This window comes from Marmota monax, unplaced genomic scaffold, assembly GCF_021218885.2.
Source record: "Marmota monax isolate L192 unplaced genomic scaffold, Marmota_monax_Labrador192_F-V1.1 WCK01_AAM20220418_F8-fsc00149, whole genome shotgun sequence".
Classification (NCBI taxonomy): domain Eukaryota; kingdom Metazoa; phylum Chordata; class Mammalia; order Rodentia; family Sciuridae; genus Marmota; species Marmota monax.
This window is the reverse complement of record NW_026693170.1, coordinates 721,482-744,820: the sequence shown is the minus strand read 5'-3', so window position 1 is coordinate 744,820 and position 23,339 is coordinate 721,482. Positions and strand designations below refer to the sequence as shown.

Below are 23,339 nucleotides of genomic sequence, written 5' to 3'. Positions count from 1 at the left end.
ACTGAGGGTGTTTCAGAACCAAGAAATTCTTGAAATAAACCTCTGGGTCTTGCACGTGTTTTCCAGTGTCCTTACTACCTAGTTCATCAATCAGAAACCAAGAGCAAATGGGCGCTTTCCCTTCCCCTCTTCAGAATTCTTAAGTGTAGTCATAACCTGCTCTGTGATGTCACAACATGTCCATGGAAACCTGCCCATAATATGGCACCAGATATGGGGGGACAAGATAATGGAATAAGCCAAAATTGGCAAAATACAGATAATTATTGAAACTGGGTGGTGAGTACATGGTGGCTTATTATACCATTTTTTCTTTACTTGTGTGGTAAAAATTTTCATGATAAAAAGTTAAAGCTAGGTGCAGTGGCTCATGCCTGTAATCCCAATGGCTCAGGAGGCTGAGGCAGGAGGACTGCAAGTTCAAAGCCAGCCTCAGCAATTTAATAAGACCCTAAGTAACTTAGTGAGACCCTGTCTCTAAATAAGATATTTAAAAAGGGCTGGGGATGTGCTCAGTGGTTAAGCACCCCTGGGTACAAGCCCTGGTACCAAAAAAGTTAAAGCTCAAAGTAGGCCAGGTGCAGTGGCATACACCTGTAATCCCAGTGACTTGAGGGGCTGAGGTAAGAGAATCTCAAGTTTGAAGCCAGCCTCAGCAATTCAGTGAGACCCTCAGCAACTTAGTGAGACCCTGAAAGGGTTGGGGATACAGCTCAGTGGTACAGCACCCCTGTGTTTAGTCCCTGGTACCAGAAAATACATAATAAAAAATAAAGCTTAGGGGCTGGGGTTATGGTTCAGTGGCAGAGCGCTTGCCTAGCATTTATGAGGCAGTGGTTTCAATCCTCAGCACCACATAAAAATAGATAAGTTATTTTAAATAAAGGCACTGTGTCTATCCACAACTAAAATAATATATATTTTTTAATGAATGAATAAAGCTTAGAGTGGGACCACCTCAGCAATGTGAGAAGACTGTGAGGGAAAGACAATGTTAATTTCCCAGCAAAGAACCAAAGTGTAGGGTGTGGGATCTCCATGTCACTCACCAAGACCACACCCCATCTGCCCAGCTTTCCTGAACTCCCAAGCCTGCCTGAGTACCTGAGGGGAGCTGTGAAGTCCCAAAGCAGCAGGTAGAAGTCAATGCTAATATTCTACAGCACCATGCTTGTATTCCTCTGACTGCAAACATCAGCAAACCCACGAGGCAGTACTTCATCCCATTTAAAGGACCAGCAAAAAGACTCAGATGGAAAAAAATCTGCCCATAGGATCACAGCAGGAAGCAGCAGGATTAGAACAAGGATTTGACCCCAGTGCTGTCTTTTTTTTTTCCCTGTACCAGGGATTGAACTCAGGGGCACTAAACTACTGAGCCATATCCCTAGCCCTATTTTTTGTATTTTATTTAGAGACAGAGTCTCACTAAGTTGCTTGGTGCCTTGCTTTTGCTGAGGTTGGCCCCCAAGTCACTGGGATTACAGGCGTGCAACACCATCACCGGCAACAATGCCCAGCTCTAAACAGAAATTATCTGTAAAAGAATAATTTATTTTAAAAAGGCCAACTGACAAAACTCACTCTAAAATTTATAACAGAAAATAAGACATATGAACAGAAAACAGACTAAATCCATATTCCAAGAAATGGCAGAATGAGGCACTAAGACATTGTGAAGCAAATTTTTTTTTTTTTCTGGAGGGGGACCAGGGATTGAATTCGGGGGCACTCAACCACTAAGCCGCATCCCCAGTCTTATTTTTTGTATTTTATTTAGAGACAGGGTCTCACTGAGTTGTTTACGCCTCACTTTTTGCTGAGGCTAGATCTGAACTTGCAATCCTCCTGTCTTAGCCTCCTGAGCTGCTGGGATTACAGGTGTGCACCACTGTGCCCAAAGGAGCAAGTTTCTTTCTTTCCCTCCCTGGTATTGGGGATTGAGCCCAGGGCTGCTGAGCTACAACCCCAGTCCTCTTTTTTTTTTTTTCTTCCTAATCTTGTAGGACAGAGACTCACTAAGTTGCTTAGGGCTTTGCTAAATTGCTGAGGCTGGCCTGGAATCTGAAATCCTCCTATCTCAGCCTCCTGAGTTGCTGGGATTATAGGAGCAGCCACCAGGAGTATGCTACCATGCTCGGGGTGCAAGTTTCTTTCTTTTAATGTTTTTATTAGTTGTTGACGGACCTTTATTTTACTTATTTATATGTGGTGCTGAGAACTGAACCCAGTGCCTCACACATGCTAGGCAAGTGCTCTACCACTGAGTCAGAACCCCAGCCCTTCTTAAACACTCTGCATCCCAAGGCAACAATGGAGCCTCCAGGATGGGGTCTGGGGAGAATCCCATGAGCCCACATAAATAAAGCAATGGGTATAACCCTAGCTTATGTTAAATGTTTAGAAATGCAAACACATGAGGCCAATACAGTCCCTCCAATATTGAACGAAGGGAATGGTGGCATTCAAAAATCTGAGAACACTTGAATAGTTCAGGAGCTAAGAGGACAGGAAGATCTAAACAATCTTAGTGAAAAAACAAATAGGACTCATCCCAAGACAGAAAGCAATGCAAATCCAAGGGAGGGAGGTTCCGAAGTCCTGTAATGGGAAATGGAACACCTCACCCTCAAATGTACAGCAGCCACACTGAGGTCAACCAAGCACACAATCCTCGCAAGTGGACAGTCCATGTAGAACTCAAACAGTCCAACCAAGAAACCCAGCCTGCTAGAGCGGCCTTGTCTGCCAAAACACAGTTGCCATTTCCTTCCCCAACTAGCCGTTCTTCACTGGCCCAACCTCTGAAAATGCTCTTGTTCACCAGCGTGACTCTCAGATCCAAGTTCCTCCTGGCAGATGAACTTCCAGAATTTGCTTCTTAGTAGTAAAGGAAAGTTTTCTAACCACCTTTCACACCAACCCAATTTTAGATGGCTTAAAGTCGCACAGGCGCTGGGTCACATGCAAGCAGCCCACTTTTTATACTCCGGAGAGTAAAGTTAAATTATTTAACTTGGGGACGAAGGCTTGACCTTGTTTATAACTTTTTAGGGGAATTCATCTGGTTCCATTCGACATACATTCAACCAAGACAAAGTTTTGCTATCTTCCTCTAAAAAGAGTTCTTGGCCAAGGAATCATGAAATTTCTTATTTAGACACCACTTCTCATGAGGGCTGGGGCAGTAGCTGAACAGTAGAGCACTCACCTAGCACATTCGAGACCCTGGGTTCAATCCTCAGCACACATAAAGAAATAAAATAAAGGTATTGTGTCCAACTACAACCAAAAACTAAATATTACAAAAAAAGAATTTCTCATTAAGAGCTGCAAAATACAATTATTAACTTCCAGTCACCTGTGGGTTCCTTGTGGGCAACGTCTCAGTACCTGGGTTTCCAATGACTCAGCAGGGGCGGGGGTACCTAGCCTGGGCTGGCACTCGCAGTAGTCCAGGCGCATGAGGCCTCCGTGGCGGCCATTCACACCCTTTTTGTCAGTTCCTTTAACACAAAGGATAGAAAATTTCCCAGGAACCTCCTTCAGCAACCTAACCACTTAAAACTCTGATGGAGTCATTATGTCTTTAGTCACAAACTCATTCTCCCTGTGTTTCAAGGGCTTCCAAATTGGCCCGAGTGTGATGGTGTGTGGATCAAGACAAATGTGGCGCTCCCAGGAACACAGCCCTCCTGTGTTGCATATTGGCTTCGGTTACTGTGACTGCTCCTGTCCCATGCTGCAGCAGGGCCTGCCTGGAATCCCAAGGAAACCTAAGCCCTGGTGTCTGTTAGGAAAATGAGGAGGGCAATAATCCAAGCCACCTGCAATGGTCATTCAGCCAAGTGACACTAATGTCTGGGCCCAGCTCCCTTGGGTCAGGCCATAGCAGGGATGTGTTAGCAGTGATCTCCATCCACTCTGGGCCTCAAGAAGTCTCCAGTTACTTCTAATGAATGAAAATCCCTTTCATTTAGGAGTTCAAAGCCAGGGCTTGTGCCTCTACATTCGCCAGGATGAGCAGGAAACAGGGATGATAGAGCTGCTGCAGACTGGGGGACAGGAGAGTGTAGCACACCCCCATCCTCTGGGGCCCACTCTAAATGGAATACCTGTATTCATTCCTTCCATTCCCTCCCACCAAAGAATAATGATGCCAGCTGCTGTGTAGGAACACCAGCCACCATGCCCACCACACAAGGGCAGGGGCCTGAAAACTTTCAAGGACTGACGAGTAAACAGTTAGCGATGCAAGCTATAGGGTGGTCTTTGTCCCAACTACTCAACTCTGCCATCTGCCACTGAAGACACAAATGAGTATAGTTGTGTGACCACAAACTTCACCTACAAAAACGGCTGTGAGTAACACCTACCAGTATCCTAAATGCAGTGGCTTCAAACTTTCTGACCCTGACTCAAGTCTCCTCCTCTACATTCCTCTCAAGTTTCAGAAAACTACTAACTACATTCTGCTTTTTCCATCCTCTTCAGTTGCTTTGTTTTTCAAAAGCAGAGACGAATCAATAAATGGACTTCATATCCCAATGATGACTTACCCTGCAGGTCTAGGACAGCAGAGTGAGTACAGCGGTGGAGTCAGGGTACAGGCTGCCAGATTCCAGTGGTGCCTCTAGCATACTAACTCCGTGTACCCAGAACAAGGGATGTTAACTTTTCAGTTAATGCTGAGGTTAAATGAGCTAATACAAGAAGCAGTCAGCAGGACTCTAGCGGACAGCCTTTGACCTTCCCATCAACAATGCACAGGTGGAAGTGCTACTGTTGCCCCTTTGGGAAGACAAAGGAAATTGACTTAGGAGCTTAATAATGTAGGAGTCAAAGCCCATTTTCCAGCTGCCCATCACTCTCCACCAGCAGAGGGTCAACCCCATGTGGAAGGGGCCCTGCTGCATCAAGCTTGATGGCTGAGGAGGAAACGCTATCCAATCTGGCACGACTGGAACAAGGAAGCCAGGTACTTAGCTAACTGTTAAGCCAAGGGGTCTCCTGAGGAATCTGCCTGTGAGCTGGCCACTGAGCCTAACCTTATTAATTTTCAAGACACCTACTTTGCAGTTGGGGATTAGCAGGCTGCAGGAGCTGCAGCAGCAGGAGCTACAGTACCCTTCATGAATGCCAGAAACTGCAGAAGGTACGACAGACAGAGAAGAAAGAAACTGGAGGCCTGGTAAAGGGAGGAACAATCTTAGCCCAGCTCTCCATGAAATTCTCAGGAAAGGGATCCTTGGCACACTCCAAAACATTTAAGAAAAGCACAGGACAAGCTGGATGCTAAAAGAACAAAACCTTGGCTGACTTGGCCAAATTCCACAGGGATTGCAGGATCCTGGATTTAGGATAGACCTTGCTCTCAGAGACTCTGTAAGGGTAAAGGCTTGGCCTAAGGCGACAGGACTAGTTATCAGTGGTGCCAGGTTCTAGGTCCCTGGCTTCCCAGATCTCAGAGGCCTACCAGGGTACAACACTGACTCAGATTCCAGTAGCAAAACATGAACACTAATGATACGGTGAGCACTGGCTCAAGACACACCTAAGAAGAAATGCCTTAAAATGGCTTCCACTTTCTTTCAACCCCAATCAGCAACTTGCAACTAAATAAGTGACAGGAACCCTGCAAAGTGAAAGATAAACTGACTTTCTTCAGAAACACAGATGTTAGTCTTACTTCTGTTTACACACCAGACTGTAAAAGTTCTATTTAGGGCTGGGGATGTGGCTCAAGCGGTAGCGCGCTCGCCTGGCATGCGTGTGGCCCGGGTTCGATCCTCAGCACCACATGCAAACAAAGATGTTGTGTCCGCCGATAACTAAAAAATAAATATAAAAAAAAAAAAAGTTCTATTTAGAATTTCCCCCTAGGAGGGAGTCACTGAATGTGGGTATTGTGTGGGTGTCTAGCAGTATCCATTTGACCACAATGACCCTGAGAAGTGAGCATTATGCTCAGGGCCCATGGCACACTGCCGGGGAGGGACCAGGCCTGAATGGTTTTATCTGACTCCAAAGACCACATTCTTCCTTCACATCCTGTCACCACCTCCAATGTTCAAAAAGATGTCACCACTTGCTTGAAAACAGGGCGCTGAGTCACCGATTCACCCAGATGCAACATGGCAAAAAATTACAAGACAGACCCTCTATTCAGAGCATTTTCGGCCAGAGAAATAAATCACACTCCTAATAAATATCCTGTTTCTGCTTAAAAAAAAAAAAAAAACAATAAGCCAGGTCTTCATTTTTGCCAACTGATTAAGAATCACCCCATGTGGCTGGTTTGTGGCTCAGCGGTAGAGTGTTCGCCTAGCATGTGCGAGGCCCTGGGTTTGATCTTCAGCACCACATTAAAAAATTAATTAATTAATTAAAGGTATTAAAAAAAAAGAATCACCCCAGATGGTGATGTACCAGTAACCTATTTTAAAACTGCCCACCTCATCCCACATCACTACTAAAAACAAAATAAGCTCTGCACAATGTCATCAAGACTTCATCTATATTACTACCAAAAGCAAAAACACTCCATAGCGAAGACTAGGCCAAGAAATTTGGAAAGCCGAGTTCACAAAGTCTGATTCCCCTGGAACAATCTCATTTGGGGGGGGGGGGGCACAATATCTTTATTTTATTTATTTTTATGTGGTGCTGAGGATGGAATCCAGTGCCCCACACGTGCGAGGCAAGTGTTCTGCCAGTGAGCTATAACCCCAGACCCAACAATCTCATTTTTATCTTAACTCATCCCAGTGAACTTTATGTGCCACTCAAACTGGCAGCTTTTCCATTCTATTAGGTTTTAATTATGAAACTGGCCTCAAACCATTCATTCAGACAGAATTCACTCCACCAATGAGCAGACTGCTGCTACAGGTCCTTAGGTTGGCTTAATAAATACCAATTGCCAGAAAGCTCTGGAACCTTCCCTTTTTCTCCTATTGCATCAACAGCTATGCTGCCAAGCTACAGGTTAAATGCCTTGCTCAACCAGACTATTTCAATTCTCTCTTGCTGTCACTCAAACTCCCAAAAGCAGGTCAGAACCAGTTGCTATGGCACTAGAAGATAGCATCCAAAGGGACCAAAATTAGGTTGTCTGAATAAGGTTTGACTTAAAGCTATCCAGAGACTTGGAAACAGTATCATTAAGCAATTTTAGCCATAGAAGTATTATTGTAACTGGATCTGGCCTACACGGAGAGATGTTTCTAAGGACTCAATAGCCACAAAAAATATTACAAAAGTGAACAACTTCAAGCAACCCTGAGACAGCCATTCTTTCCCATCAGGATAGGTAAGAGATCTTAGATCCTAAGGAGCAGAGGTAGAGGCATTATCAAGTGAAGAATTGCTAACGAGGGCCAACATGAAATTGTTATATGTTCAACTGCAAGAAAATAAACACTCAAGAGTCAAATGTTCACCTCTGACACGTGACGCACTCCAGGAAAGTCACAGGTGCAAAACAACTTTCCTTTGGGATCAGCCTTCCTGACTAAGGCAAAACCACAATAGTGGCTTTCTAAAATAACTAGCTCTATGTAAAGAAAATTCTGGCTTGTCAAGAATCAAAAATTTAAACCTTCAGAGCAAATCAAAACCCTACAGGAAGAGAGGACAGACTGGGAATTGGAAAGCCCTTCTGGGGAATCCTTTTCTTTGGAAAAGCAAACTGGAAAGGAATAAAAAAGGGGTTTGAGGTACAGAATCTCCATATTTTCATGATCACAAATTAGTTTGTTTCCACTGGGATTTTGATTTGCTTTCAAATTAAATCTCTCACCCAGAGAAAACAAAAGAATTCAAAGTTACAAATGTTTAAGAATTGCTGTTAAATCAGGGATTCTGAGTGACACCCTTCTTTTTCTTTTGCAACATCCATTAATTTCATCATTTTCACTAATACTGGTACATCAGTTTGGGGGAGTTTAGAAAAAAAAAAAAAAAAAAGGTAGTACTGTGACATTTCAAAAACAAGGATTACCAAAATGCAGTTTGACTTAATAACTGGGGCTTCTTGGACTGGATGAATGAGATTCCTTTGAGGGGGGAAAAAAACAAAACAATAAATCATTGTGATATGTCTGAGAGCTTTTTAAATGTTTTTCAAATTCAGCTAATGACTGCTAAAACTTTCACTTACAAATGAAATTCTTATTTCCTTATAAAAGTAAATCTAAGTAAGCATTATTCCATAATTTAGTAATTCTAAAACTTGGGTCCTCAGTTAATATCCAGTTTCTTTTCTTAGCCCCTGCAGGAGGAACTTTACAAAGCATGGGAAACTTCGAGCAATTTCCTTTTGGCTGACACAGTGCACTGGATAGTGTGTTCGATTCGTGCTTCAGACGTTTTTTCAGGACACTGTACATTTAGAGTCTTCTTCCTCCCATAACTGACTTTATACACCTAAGACCACCACTGCATGGGGGTTAAGTTGGCAACATATTACCAGGAAGAACAAAACAAGTGGCCTGCAAAATGCAGTTTACGTGTTTCCTCAACTAAATATGAGTGAACACTGTTTCTCCTAAGAATGGAAAAAAGGAAACTGAGTCTCTTGGAGGGGATTAGGTGATAGGCTGTGTGTTAGAAAGATTTCTCTAGCAAAATGTCAGGGACCAAAGTGGGCCAAGGGAAGATGGAACTTCAACGTGTTTTGTCTTTTAACAGAAAAACTTATGCTTGTAAAACACATCAGAAGTACAGTGTTTGGTTCTGCAAGTCATTTTTGTTGTTTTTTTCCTTGTAAGTGTAGGATGGGGAACTGGGGGCTGGAGGTGTTCTCTCCAACATGACTGGGCGTGTAACACGTTTGCATCAACTTTTCACGGTCAGACATGTGCTTTCTGAACAAAGAGCAGTGGAGACAGGCAGAGACTGGGGCTTGACACAGTTTACAGATTTTGTGCTTAAACAGTACTTTACAAATGACTTGCTCAATTTAAACGTCCATCACCGTAAGAGACATTGGAGTAAAACAAGGAAATTGGATCTACTTGAACCACAATCTTTTTTTTTTTTTTTTGAGGGGGGGGAGACTTTAACTTGAATTCAAATATCATAAACCAAATTCAGTAAGCTTGTCTCCTACACATGGACTTGAAGTATCCACTTTCCTCAAGGATGAAGGCTGGAGACAAAACAATGGGCTGATATGGAAAGAGAGATGCCAAGGGTCTGAAAACTTGACATAGATTTTTGTCATGTTACAGTAATACTTTTTTTTTTTTTTGAGAAAACTGTGTACGTCAATTTTTAAAAATTAAACATTGAAAGGATGTGCAAGTCTAAAAGGGCTCAACAGGGTTAGAATCCTGATTTGAACATATAAATTCATTCTCTCAAGCATCACTTTGGTCTAAAGGTGAGGAGAAGGCAGGCAGGAAAGGGACAAAAAGAGGGAGATAATTGAATCACTCAATAAAAGAGGCTACTTACCATCCCAACCCATTGTAAGACATACACTTCTGACATAAGAGAACTCCTTAGAGGTCGAATAAAGCGTGTAAGCACCTTTGAGTAATGCACCTGCCCCTGGAGAGGGGGCCCCGGAAGCCCAACATGGGCTTAGCCAACAGACCTTTGCTAATCTGTTTATTTCCTTGAACTGGAGTCGGGCTGCGAAGGGCTGCGATTCCCAGGACGATACATTTAATTAGAACAAAACAGAAAAAAAATTTTTTTGTAAAAGCTCACCAAACTGCTGCACTTGTGTCTCTGAATGTGGGTGGCATTTCTTTTAAAAGGCAAAGTATGGTCTGTGAAGGAGAAAGGGAAAAAGGAGAGGTGGGAGTGGGGAGAAGGGGCCGTGGAGCCTGGCAAGGAAGCCCTGGCTGAGACACCGATCTAAGAGAGGGTCTGCGCGGCTCGGAGACCGAGCTGCGACCGGGAAGCCATCTGTCCAGCGCATTCTCTTTCCCTCCCCACCCCCACTCCCTCCAAGACTCGCTTTCCTGCCGGCTGAAACCCACCTTCCATTTTCAAACCCACTATCCAGCCACTTCTCCCCTTCCCCACCAGGAATGGGTAAGAGCGAACCCTGCACCCCAAAGCCTCCAGCTCGAGCGGGGGAAACGGGCCCCCACCTCGCCCAGAAAGGCGCGGGGCTGGCCCCATTATCATCGCTAGAGAAGGGCGTGGGGGATCCCATTTCGCACTCAATAAAGGGTAGGGGGCGTCCCCTTCCACCCCCTGCCAAAGCCCTAAGAATCCTCTATTTCTCTCCCGGAAGAGATGGCTCCCCGTTTTACTCGGAAAGAGGGGTGAGAAGAAAGTGGGGGAACAACTTCCTCTCCCCTCCCTGGCCAAAAAACAAACCTCACCCCCCAAAATAAGACTGAGAATCCTCCCCCAGGTCACCTACCTACGAAGAGCGAGGACCCCCCCCCCAAGGAGAAATATGGGGAAGTTGCTTTTCCCAAGAGGGGCTTTTGTCAAAAGGCTGGATGCACCCCCAAATCTGTCTTCTGGGGAGTAGCTAAAAAACACCTCCCGCCAAAAAAAAAAATTACAAGGTGCAAAACAGGCCCCGTCCAAATGACCCCCCATTAGGATGGAGACAAGACTGCACGAACCCCCACTTTCTGCCTCCTAAGAAAGCTCGGGTACCTATCCAAGTACAGCAAGGCACACCTCCCTCAGGAGAAAGGATACTGCCAGGGGCTGGGAGACCCCCAACTCCAAACACCTAAAGGGGGGCTGTTGCTCAAGAGCCCCCCAAAAAGGGACGGGAGCCCCTCCCCCATCCCCTTTCCCGAAGCCAGGCGACGGGCAGGCGGGCCGCTGGCTGCCAGCTCCCGGCGCTGGTGCAGCCAAGACCCCGGTGGGCCTCCGCAGCGCCCCCCGGCGCCCCCTCCCCAGGGCGGGCGCGGGGGGCCCGGGGGGCGCCTCCTCACCTTCCCCTCAGCATGGCGCCCAAAAAAGACAGAGCGAGAGCGAGGGAGAGCGGGCGAGCGCCGCGAGGGGGGGGAAACGCATGAGGCCGGGAGAGAAAGCAAGCGAGAAAGAGCGAGCGAGCGAGAGACACCCACCGACCCCGCCCTTCCTCCTCCTCCTCCTCCTCCTCCGCGGCCCGGCCCAACATGGCGGCCGCCCCCCTTCCTCCTCCTCCTCTTCCTCCCCCCGGGGACGCTGCCCCGGCCCGGCCGGGGGCCTGACCTGTCGTCAGGGAGCGGGAGGCGGTGGTGGAGGAGGTGCGGGGTGGCCGGGCGGGCATCGGGGGAACACGGAGGAGACGAAGGCGTTGATGGCGGTGGTGGCGATGGCGGCGGCGGCGACTCTGATGGCGGCGGCGGGGGGGTCCCGGGCGCGGCCTCCATAGTTCCTTTGGGGGGGAGGGGATGTTAATGCACGAAAAAGGACTGCTTGGGCGTGGCGGGAGGGGCACACTTCAGCTCTCTGGGCTCCTGATGGGAATTAGGTATATATTTTTTCGGTTTCTGAATCACCTCTGCGCCGACCTCCGCGTAGGCCGCGCGGCCTAGGCCCGGGCGTCCGCCCGCCGCCTGCTTTCTCTGCAGCCCGCCCTGCGGTAACTCGCTCACGGGCGCGGGGCCCTCATCGGGGCGAGAGCCCCCACACACACGCCTGCGGGCCCGGGGGCGGGAGACCCGGGAGACACGGACACTGGTGGGTGTTGGGTGTAATTAGCGCAGGCCGCGCGCAATGGAGCAAGCGAGGGGGAAGGGGAGAAGAGGAGAGCGAGCGAGGTGAGGTTAAAAAAGGGGGGGATTTTAGGGAGAGAGGGAACGGGCCGCGGAGACCGGCCGACTGTCTGCCTGCCCGCCCTAGGTTCCCCGGCTTCCCGGCCCCCGCCGCAGTCAGGAATTCACACAAAATGGCGATACGGCCGGGACGAGCCCAGAGACTGAGGCGGGAGGAAGGGCGAGGAGGGAGGGGGAACTGAGAGGCGGAGGCCCAGGCCGCGTCACGCGGAGTAGGGGGCAGAGACTGCTGGCCCGAAGGCCACCGGAAAGAGTCGAAGGGAAAGGGCGAGGCCGAGGGGAGGCGGAAAAAGCCGAAAGCATATGAGAAAGAAACAGGGGGCTGTAATGAGCCAGAAAAAGCCGAAAGTAGTCTCTGCTACCAAAGCACGTGAAATCGAGGCGAGACGGAAAGAGCCGAATGTGAGGATGGTGGTGGGACTTGAGAGAAAACGGGGAACCGGAAATTGCCGAACAGGATCGAGACTCGGGAAGTGCCAGGAACTGAGAGAATCCGGAAAGGGCCGAAGACAGTGTAAGGATAGGCGATGGGAGACGGAAATAACCGAAAGAGACCGAGCCGGGTAATGGGGTTAAGAGAATTGACAGGAGTAGGACTGGAGAGGAGATTAATTGAGAGTAAATGATTTTGAGGAACTCGCCCCGGAGCAAGCGGGAAGAATCGAAAATTGTTAGATTAAAGGAAGGCATGAAGAGTCGAAAGTTTTTAGGTGAGAAAATTGAAGGAAAAAAAAATAACCGAAAGCTGGAGGCCTGTCCCTGGAGTCGGAGGTTTCCGGAGAAAGGGCGGGTGCAAAGCCGGCCCGGAGATGACATCACTGGCTAACTCGATCGATGACGTCATCCTTGGGTGGGGACGATGCTTGGAAGTGCCTTCAAAATTGAAACTTTGAACTAGTAGTTAAGCCATGTATAAACACAATCTTTTGATCTTCCCAACTGTCGTAAGGAGAACTGCTATTATCCCCATTTTGTAGATGAAGGCTAAATTGGCTCAATGTCATAAGAACACAGCAAGTCAGGGCTAGATTCCGTTGCCTCCTGCAAAAGTGTTCAGTCCTATTTCCATACAGGGATTTTCGCTCAGTATCTATCAGCTCTTTCTACAGTGCCAGCCGCTGTGCTGGGCAATGGTTTCTTTATGGAACTTAGTAACTAACCGATAATGTCCCAGGGGAAGGAACTGGTCACCAAATAATAAAGGGAGTGGTGTCAGGGAACCCTCAGGATGACTGTTTACCCTGGAACATGAAAGAGTGGAGAAGGTTTCAGGCCAAGAAAACTGCTTATTCCAGGCCTTGAGGAGGCAAGGATCAACTTCCAGGAACAGAGAGAAAACCCTTGTGGCATGATTGATAAGTATGAAGACAGAGGCGCCATGTGACTCCCTGGTATATAGATTCTGATATAAAAGAAAGAAAATTCCCAAATCTGTTCTGGGTCTCAAGCTTTTGGGAGCTGTCATTTACAACCTCCTTCAGGGATAAAAGTAGCATTCTTGATAAAATGCTTAAACTTGTAAGGGATGATACTTGTTCTAAGAAACTGATGGCCCACCACCCGATGGCTGACAGCCAGCCAGTCTTCTGACCTCTAACCACAGTGTTTTTTCTGCATCCAGTCCCTAATCTAATGATGGTTATCTTTATTCCCTACTCCTATAAAATGCCCTTACAAGAGCAAATCTTTTAATTTTTTTTGTACAAGGTACAAGGGAACCTTTTCCTTGAATTCAAGATTGTAATGAAATTTGCCACCTGCTCATAAATAAGTTCTCCCAAAAAGTCTGTTAAAATGCCAAGAACTAATAGTACAGGGTTGTGGGAGTGAAAAGAAAGAATACAGGGCCAGGGATGTAGCTCATTATTTGCGTGCTTGCCTGGCACATGAGGGGCCTTGGGTTCAATGCCCGGTACAGAGAGAGGGGAAAAAAAAAAAAAGGAGGAGGAGGATACTGCAATGGGTCATTATGTGTTATTGGGAAAGGTGCCATTCTTCCCTCTAGGTGCCTCAATTTTTATAGATGCCCTGTATTCTACTTATGGATAATACAACACCAGTTGAAAACATACACCATATCTGAGAGGACAACACCTATATTTCAAGGTATGGTACCCAGCTAGGTCATCATGGAAGTTCAACAGACCATTCCACACCTTTCCAGGGCTATCTTCTTTTAGGTAATGGGAAATGCAAATAGGTCAGCAAATCTCATGATTGACCAAAATGCTTGAGCCCCAAAAGACCATTTCCTGGGGCTGGAGATGTGGCTCAAATGATAGCACGCTCGCCTGGCATGCGTGGGGCACTGGGTTCGATCCTCAGCACCACATAAAAATAAAGATATTATGTCCACCTAAAACTAAAAAAAATATTTAAAAAAAGACCATTTCCTGGGACAAGTTCTATGTTCTGCACCTGCCAGCATCAAGGCTAGAAAGCTGCTGAAAATTTCTGCCAGAGTTAAGTGCCCATAACACTTTTTTAAAAAATATTTTTTTGTTATAGATGGATGCAATATCTTTATTTTGTTTATTTATTTTTGTGTGGTGCTGAGGATTGAACCCAGTGCCTCACATGTGCAAGGCGGGTGCTCTGCCACTGAGCCCCAGCCCTAGCCCCATAACACTTTTTTTTTTTTTTTTTTTTTTTTTTTATTATTTATTAGTTTTTCGGTGGACACAACATCTTTGTTTGTATGTGGTGCTGAGGATCGAACCTGGGCCGCACGCATGCCAGGCAAGCACGCTACCACTTGAGCCACATCCCCAGCCCCCCCATAACACTTTTATAATGACAATTTGGAGAAAGAAACCATAATTGTTCCAGGGCACAGTGGTGCACTCCTGTAATCCCAGCAGATTAAGAGTCTGAGGCAGGAAGATCTTGAGTTCAAAGCTAGCCTCAGCAACTTAGTGAGGCCCTAAACAACTTAGCAAGATCCTGTCTCAAAATAAGAAAGAAAAAGGTGGGCTGGGGTTGTAGCCATGAGAGGTCCTGGGTTTGATCCTTAGCACCACATATAAACAAATAAAATAAAGGTATTATGTCCACCTACAACTAAAAAATATTGAAAAAAAAGAAATAAAAAGGTCTGGGAATGTGGCTCAGTGATTAAGCCCCCCTGAGTTCAATCCCAAATACCAAAAAGAAGAAGAAATCATAATTCTTTTCTTTTTTCAACAGTGCTTGGGATTGAACATAAAGCCTCACACATGCTAGGCAAGTACTTCTATCACTGAGCCACATCCCAAGCCCCTCATCAATTGTTTATATTGAATTTACATTGACTATGGAGCCAGCTGGGTCCAGAAGTACACACCTGTAATCCCAACTACTCCTATAATCCCAGCTACTGGGGAAACTCAGGAGGATTGCAAGTTCTAGTTCAGCCTGGGTAACACAATAAGAACCTGTCTCAAAATAAAATTTGAAAAGGACTGGGATGTAGCTCAATGGTGGAGCACTTGCTTAGCATGTGGCAACATATTTTTTTTAATGCAAATTTTTTTCCTTTTTTTAATGTTTAGTTGTAGATGAACACAACACCTTTATTTTACTTATTTATGTGGGCTGAGAATCAAATCCAGTGCCCCATGCATGTGAGGCAAGCGCTCTACCACTGAGCCACAACCCCAGCCCGTGCTTCAGAATATTTGTGGCATACAGTAATAATCAGCTCATGCTCATTTCTGTCTAATATTCCTCAGTGTAGGGCTAGGGTGGATCTCTGTGTTAGAGCATGTGCTTAGCATGTGTGAGGCTTTGAGTTCAATCCTCAGCACCAAAACTGAACAAACAAAACCCAATGTGAGTAAATCAGATATTAATGATGATGCAAATCAACTGAAACGCTCCTACATTGCTTGTGGGACTGTACCACTTTGGAAATTGGGTTAGTAGGTATTGCCATACTATACTTCAATAGTTCCACCCAAAAGAATACAGCACAAGAGGCTGAGGAGGATTGCAAGTTCAAAGCCAGCCTCAGCAACTTAGCAAGGACCTAAGCAACTTAGGGAGACCCTGTCTCAAAATAAAAATAATTTTAAAAGGGCTAGGGATGTGGCATGGTGATTAATGTGCCCCTGGGTCAAAAAAAAAAAAAAAAAAGTACATGGCAATAGAAATACATACAAAACAAAAATCAACCAAAAGGCATGAACAAGAAGGTTTATGACCACACTAATTGAAAGAGTCCCAGAAAACTTCCAAGTGTCCATTCATAGAATAGATGAATGTGTTGTAGTGTATTTACTATCTTCATTTGCTGCCGCAGTCTGGCTGGGCACAAAATCACCGAGCCACCACACCGCCTTGTAGATACAAACAGCAATTCTTTATTCCTGAACTGTCACCGGCACTCTACACGCACGTTCTGGGAAAATCCACACTCTCCACTGGGCTCTGCATACCAAATACCCTCTGAATCCCGGGAGAACTCAATGGGAACTCAAGGAGTGGGCCTGAGGCAGCAGGATACGCCCTATTCCCAGCAGGATCCACACTAAACCCAGATCCACCCTAAACCCGGATCCACCCTGGTCCTTGAGCAGGGTCACCTTTCTCAAACATTCATGCAATGTCGCTGCAAATGACCTGGGTCCAAGGCAAGCCCATTTCCACAATGGAGAGTCCTCCCTCTAAGCAACATTGCGTAGGCTGACAAGGAAATTGCCATGCGTCATTCCTACTTGGCTATGGCTCTCAGCAATTTGCTATATATTTTTTGAGAACTGGATCTGCTGGGTATGAGACCCAAAAGGCAAAATCATTTGCACAATATCCCAGAACAACTAGAGAACCTCCTTCTGCCCAGGGGCCCACCAGCTTTACAGTTCTTTGCTGATAAGTAAGGTCTCCCAACCATGATCCAAGTTGCCTCCAAAACTCCAGGAGCCAAAGGTAGATCGATCTCTCTCTCTCTCTCTCTCTCTCTCTCTCTCTCTCTCTCTCTCTCTCCCTCTCCCTCCCTCTCTCTCTCTCTCTCTTTCTCTTTCTCTTTCTCTTTCTCTCTGAGTGTGTGTGTGTGTGTGTGTGTGTGTAGACGGGAAGGGGGTATCACATTTCAGGAACTTTCCATTTAGGAAAAACAAAAATTCCAACATACCTATTCCCCTATACTTCCAAAATGTCTCTGAGACAACACTTCTCTGCATATATTTTTTGAATTTTATGATAGAATTTTCTCAAATTCCTGTAAGTCTAACTAATATTTCTATGACATATGTCTTTCTACTCTTGGTACATTATTCTGATGAATGACTTTTCTTTCTAGTTCCAGGAATAACCTTAGGGTGGGTTCTTTGCACTGTAGATAAAAAGATCTTCAGCTGGGTATAGAGCAAGCGCCTGTGATCCTACAGACTTGGGAGCCTGAGGCAGGAGAATGGCAAATTGGAGATCAGCCTGAGCCACTTAGTGAGAACCTGTCTCAAAATATAATTAAAAAGTGTGAGGAAAGGGACGCAAGAGTTGGGGGAAAAGGGCCGGGTAAGTAGTTCAGTGGTGTAGCACTTACTAGAAGGCTTGAGGCTTGGGTTCAATCCTCAGTGCAAAAAGAAAGGAAGGAAGCTCTTTACAGAGAAGATATCCAACATAGTGTAGAAGAAACACCACCATCAACTCAGGAGTCACTTGCAGAAGAAAGGAAACCACTGGTCAAAAGAGAGGCATTATATCCTTTTGGACCCTAATGACAACCAACCAATAGTTATTTCCCTTTCTTCCTTGAGAATCCAACCCTGGATTTATTGGGGGAGGTGTCTAGTCTGGGAGAGAAATTATTGGTCTACCTGGTTCTCAAGGGGATGATGTCGCCCCCTCGAGGACATATTGGGAATTATTGAGGGAAATTAATGAGTCGTTTTAGGTAGTCAACTGATTGGCAAGGGAAAGTATTGCTCCCTTGGGAAATTTTGGAAATTTGCCCTTTTGGGGGGGCATTGGTGACAATGATAAGGATTTGTTTCCAGGGATAGTTAGAGTTCCGCAGTCTAACAATGAATGTTCACCTAGTGAACAAAGCCCGTAAAATAATAGGACTGGTGCTTGTCAAAGTGGGGCATGCCTGAGATCCCAGCAAATCAGGAGGCTGAGATAGGAGGATAACAAGTTCAAAGCCAGCCTCAGCAATTTAGAGAGGCCCTAAACGACTAGGCAAGACCCTGTCTCAAAATTAAAAAAAAAAAAAACTAAAAAGGGCTGGGGATGTGGCTCAGGATTTGAGTACCCCTGAATTCAATCCCTGGTACTACTACTACTACTACTACTACTGCTAATAATAATAATAATAATAATAATAATAATAATAATAATAAATTAATATGTTACATTGAAATCTTTTTTGTTTTTTGAAGTGCTGGGAATCCCAGGGCCTCACACCACCTGTTCCTAACAAAGTCATGATAGATTCTTGGCAGTTTATGAGATATACATATCATCACTTTTGGGAAATGAAATATCAGATTGTGGACTTTGGGCTAATTTTAAATCATGCAAATTTCATCTCAAAATTTTTTTTCCTCTGTACTGAAGATTGTACCCACTGATGTTCTACCACTAAACTATATTCTCAGCCACTACTGCCCCTCTTTAAAAAAATCAAACCCAGGGTCTTAAGTATGCTAGGCAAGCGCTCTACCCCTGAACTACATCATTCCCATCCCTTTTCATTTTATTTTATTTGGTATGGGGAACGAACGAAGGGGCGCTTAACCCCAAGACACATCCCCAGCCCTTTTCTATATTTTATTTAGAGACAGGGTCTTGCTAAATTGCTGAAGCTGGCTTTGAACTCATAATCCTCCTGCCTTATCCTCTCCAGCTGCTAATATTACAGGCATGTACCATTGTGATCAGCCCTTTTTAAAAATATTTTATTTTGACACAGAGTCTGGCTAACTTGCCCAGGCTGTCTTTGAACTTCAGATCCTCCTGCCTCAGGCTCCTTAGTTGCTGGGATTACAGGCCATGATCAGATCACCTTAACATGAAAGTTTTTAAATTTTTATTTATTATTTCTCTTTTAATCAATACAAATTTTTATATCATTTTTTAATTTTTTTTTTTGTTGTAGATGGACACAATATATTTTATTTTTATGTGGTACTGAGGATCGAATTCAGTGCCTCATGCATGCTAGGCAAGCATTCTACCTCAGGGCTAGGGATATATATAGCTTGGCTGGTAGAGTGCTTGCCATGAATGTACAAGGCCCTGGGTTTGATCCTCAAAACCACATTAAAAAAAGGGAAAAAAAAAAGTAAAAGCTATACCATTTTATTTCATTTTCCCCATAAACTCAAAAAATGTAAGGGAGGAGAGCAAAGGCAAAAAGGCGAATCCTTTAAAATCTTTAGTAGGTCTATACATACAAGAAAAAATAATATAGAGAGCAATTAGCTGTATTTTCAGCACTATTTTTCACAGAGTAATCATTTTATAAGAATTACTGCATACACAATGGAATGGCTCAGGTTAGTCACTCCCTGACCAATTACAAATAACTACAGGCCATGGATCTTTGGGATCATTTTCAAAGTTGATATATTAACTCCTAAACCATTTAAAACTAAGGATTTTTGTTATTGTTGTTGTTGTTCCTTGAAATAGCTCTAACTTCCTTTATTTTTCTTTTTATGATACATGTGCATTTCACTTTAATAATGTAATGAGTGGAAATGTTTATTTCCAGAGGCTTATCCAAAAGACACATGATACAACCCTCTGCTGTTTGGTGATTCTGTGACTTCTAAATGTCTTTTCCTGCAGGAAGAGGTTATTTGATCTTGGAATTGGCAATTTTTCAATCTCAAGGAAAAACAAACCAAAGGGCAAGAGCTTTAGAGTCAGAAGCTTAAGAGGAGGATAGAAAAGAGATTATTCTTATTGAAAAATTCAAACATATACAAAAATTGTAGGAGGAATAAAATAAAATGTATAAAATTAAGAATAAATAAAATAATGTACACACTACCCAAGTTCAGTAATCTTCAACTCAAAACAACCACAGTCCTTTTCTTTTTTCTTTTCTTTCCTTCAACTTTTTCTTTTCTCTTTGCTTTTTCTCCTCCTTTTATATGGTGCTGGGGATTGAATCCATAGCCTTGTGCATGTGAGGCAAGCACTCTACCACCTGAGGTATATCTCCAGTTCTTCTTTCCCCTTTGGTACTGAGGATTGAACCCAGGGATGCTCTACCACATCCCAGCCTTTTTTTTTATTTTGAGTCAGAGTCTCACTAAATGGCTGAGGCTGGCCTGGTCTTATGATCCTCCTCCCTCAGTCTCCTGAGGATTACAGGTGCGCACCAAGGCACTTTGTTTTGGGGGTTTGTTTGTTTGTGGTGCTGAACGCGTAACAGGGACTGCCACTGAGCTACACCCCAGCCCTCATTTTTTCTTTACTCCCATCCTCAGAACACCTCCAAACCTGCTGAATTATTTAATCAAATCCCAGACTTAATATCATATATGTATGTTTATACGTATATATATATATGAATATGTATATATCTGTGTGTGTATATATATATCCACATATATGCAGCTACAGTTATTTCTACATATGCCATTATGTGTTTGAAAATATGCATTTATACTTGTACTAGGTTAGCATTTTTTCCCAAACTCACATCTCTACTGGAACCTCAGAACTTGAACTTATTTAGAAATAGAGTTGGGTTTGGGGGTGTAACTCAGTCATAGAGCACGTCAGTAGCATGTGCAATTCCATTGGTTTGGTCCCCAGCATGAGAAAATTTTTTAGAAAAGAAAAAGTGGTTGCACATGGTGCTGCACACATGTAGTCCTAATAACCAGGGAGGCTGAGTCAGGAGAGTCTCTTTGAGTCTAGGAATTCAGGACCAGTCTGGCCAATGTAGTTAACAGCAACAACAACAAAAAAGACAGGAGGCAGAAAACAGTTTCACCCACACGTAAATAAACTACTGCTCTCTTGTTTTTCACTTTATGGTGCTGGGGACCTAACCCAGGGCCTTGCTTGGGCAAGCACTCTACCAGCCCAAAGTGTAATTTGGTTCTCACAGAAGAAAAGAATCTATACCAGAATGAAGCAGTATGTGGGACTTGTTCCGTGGTTCACCCTGAATGCATTTTAGAATCATCTGAGGAGCGTTTTACAAAAATCCCAATGTCTCAGTTCCACCCCAGACCAATTAGCGAGTCTCTGCAGGAAGGCTCTGGGCACTGCATTTGCTGCAAAGCTCCCTAGGTGATGCTAATGTGCAGGTGGGACTGAGAGTCCCTGCCTTGGTTAGTGGTGAGCAGTCACCTGGGTGGAGGTAATTATGTACTCCTCAAATCCAGGAATTCAAACTGCTGGATAACTGCTGTCTACCCTTTGCAAGTTTTGGAACCTTAAGTTGACAACTGTTCTTCTTCTTCCTTTTTTTTTTTTTTTTTTTGGTGCTGGGGATTGAACCCAGGTCCTTGTGCATGTGAGGCACGCACTTTACCAACTGAGCTATACCCCCACCCCTTGAAAACCATTCTGATTAGCTATTGCTAAAAAACAAGCTGTCCCAAGGGTGTCAATCCAAAAGAACTGAAAAAGGGGTCTCAAAAATATCTGCGCAGGGCTGAGGCTGTAGCTCAGTGGCAGAGCGCTTGCCTAGCATGTGTGAGGCCGTGGGTTCAATCCCCAAAACCACATAAAAATAAACAAATAAAATAAAGGCATTCTGTCCATCTACAACTACAAAAATATTTAAAAAAAATATCTGTGCACCAAGTTCATAACTATTTATTCACAATAGTCAAAAGATGGGCCAGGCACGGTGGTACATGCCTGTGATCCCAGTGTCTAGGAAGGCTGAGGCAGGAGGATCACAAGTTTAAAGCCAGCCTTAGCAACTTAGGGAGACCCAGTCTCAAAATGAAAAAAAGGGCTGGGGATATGCTCAGTGCTGACACACCCCTGAGTTAAACTCCCAATTAAAAAAAAAAATTGAGGGCTGGGGATGTGGCTCAAGTGGTAGCGCGCTCGCCTGGCATGCGTGCGGCCTGGGTTCGATCCTCAGCACCACATACAAACAAAGATGTTGTGTCCACCAAAAACTAAAAAATAAATATTAAAAAATTTAAAAAAAAGATCATTTAAAAAAAAATTGAAGTAACCTAAATCACCATCAGTGGGTGAATGGACATACAAAATGTTATGTAAATACAATGGGATATTATTTAGTTATTTAGCCTTCAAAAGGAAGGGTTGGTGTGCAACACATGCCCAAGGTCCACTCTGGGTTTCATCACCAACACTATTTAAAAAAAAAAAAAAAGCTAGGCTGGGCTCCAACTTGCAATCCTCTAGCCTCAGCTTCCTGAGTAGCTAGGATAACAGTATGTGGTGTCTACATCTAGATAGGGATGAATTTTTAGGACATTATGCTAAATGAAGGAAACCAAACAGAAAAAGACAAAGACTGGGAATAGTTCAGTGGTACAGTATATACTTGCAGACACTAGGCCCTGGGTTCAATCCCTTGGCATCACCAAGAACAAGAACAACAAAAAAGAAAGACACTGGGCATGGTGACACATGCCTGTAATACCAAGAGGACGGGAGCCTGAGGCAGGAGGGTGGCAAATGTAAAGCCAGCCTCAACAACATAGTGAGACCCTCAGTAAACTTGGTGAGTCTGTCTTAAAATAAAAAATAAAAAGGGCTGGGTATGTAGCTCTGTGATAAAGGACCCTTGGGCACAATCCCAGTACCCACTCCCCCCCACAAAGATAAATACTGTTTGACTTCACTCAGATGAGATATTTAGAATAATTGAATTCAAAATAGAAAATAATTTTGTGGTCACCAGAGCCTGGACAGGGAGCAGGGACAGATGTGGACTTGTTGGGTACTAAATAAAATGTATAGAAGTCCATTGATCTGAGCTAAGTTCCTGCTTAAGACCCTAAAAGAACAAACCAGAATGGAGTTACTCATGCTAAAGTTTCATGTCACCAGATGGAAACTAAGTGTTTAATTCCCAGTGCAGTTTGGCTGGCATGGTAAAGACATCCTCTGCGCTAGGCATTATGGTGCAGGCCTGTAATCCCAGACTCTGTGGTTAAGAGCCCTGGGTTCAATCCCTGGTACCAATAAAATAAACTAAAAGACATCCTTCTGCTTTACTATTTACAAGGATAGGAATCTGAATAACCTAATGGTAACCAATTTGTGTGTGTGTGTGTGTATTACTGGTAATTGAACCCAGGGAAGTTTAACCACTGAGCCACATCCCCATCCTTTTTTTTTTTTTTTTTAGTTGTTGAAAGAACTCTAGGGCTGGGATTGTGGCTCAGTGGTGGAGCGCTCGCCTAGCACGGGCAGGACCCAGGTTTGATCCTCAGCACCACATAAAAAATAAAAAGCATTGTATTGTGTCCATCTACACCTAAAAAATAAATATTAAAAAAACTCTATTTTTATTCATTTGTGTGTGGTGCAGAGAATTGAACCCAGTACCTCACACATGCTAGGCAAGTGCTCTACCAATGAGCTACAACCCCAGCCCAAGCCCCAGCCCTTTTTATGTTTCATTTATTTATTTATTTGTGTGTGGGGGGGCACTACCAG

At 44.5% G+C, this 23,339-nt stretch overlaps 1 protein-coding gene across 7 annotated transcripts in view; it reads right to left on the bottom strand.

Moving 5' to 3' along the window:
• The window catches only part of Zc3h4 (zinc finger CCCH-type containing 4), a 39,507-nt gene extending 27,614 nt beyond the window's left edge, over window positions 1–11,893 (bottom strand). For 2 of the 7 annotated variants that reach the window (XM_046455638.2, XM_046455644.2), the window contains exon 1: window positions 11,179–11,893. In XM_046455638.2, the coding sequence (XP_046311594.1) occupies window positions 11,179–11,339 (161 nt within the window). In that variant the 5' untranslated portion in view covers window positions 11,340–11,893. Of the gene's footprint in view, window positions 1–9,459; window positions 9,683–9,717; window positions 9,780–10,916; window positions 11,046–11,178 lie in introns of those variants that run through there. The other 5 variants (XM_046455639.2, XM_046455641.2, XM_046455640.2 and 2 more) reach the window with 5 other exon arrangements.
• Window positions 11,894–23,339: the final 11,446 nt, after the last annotated feature.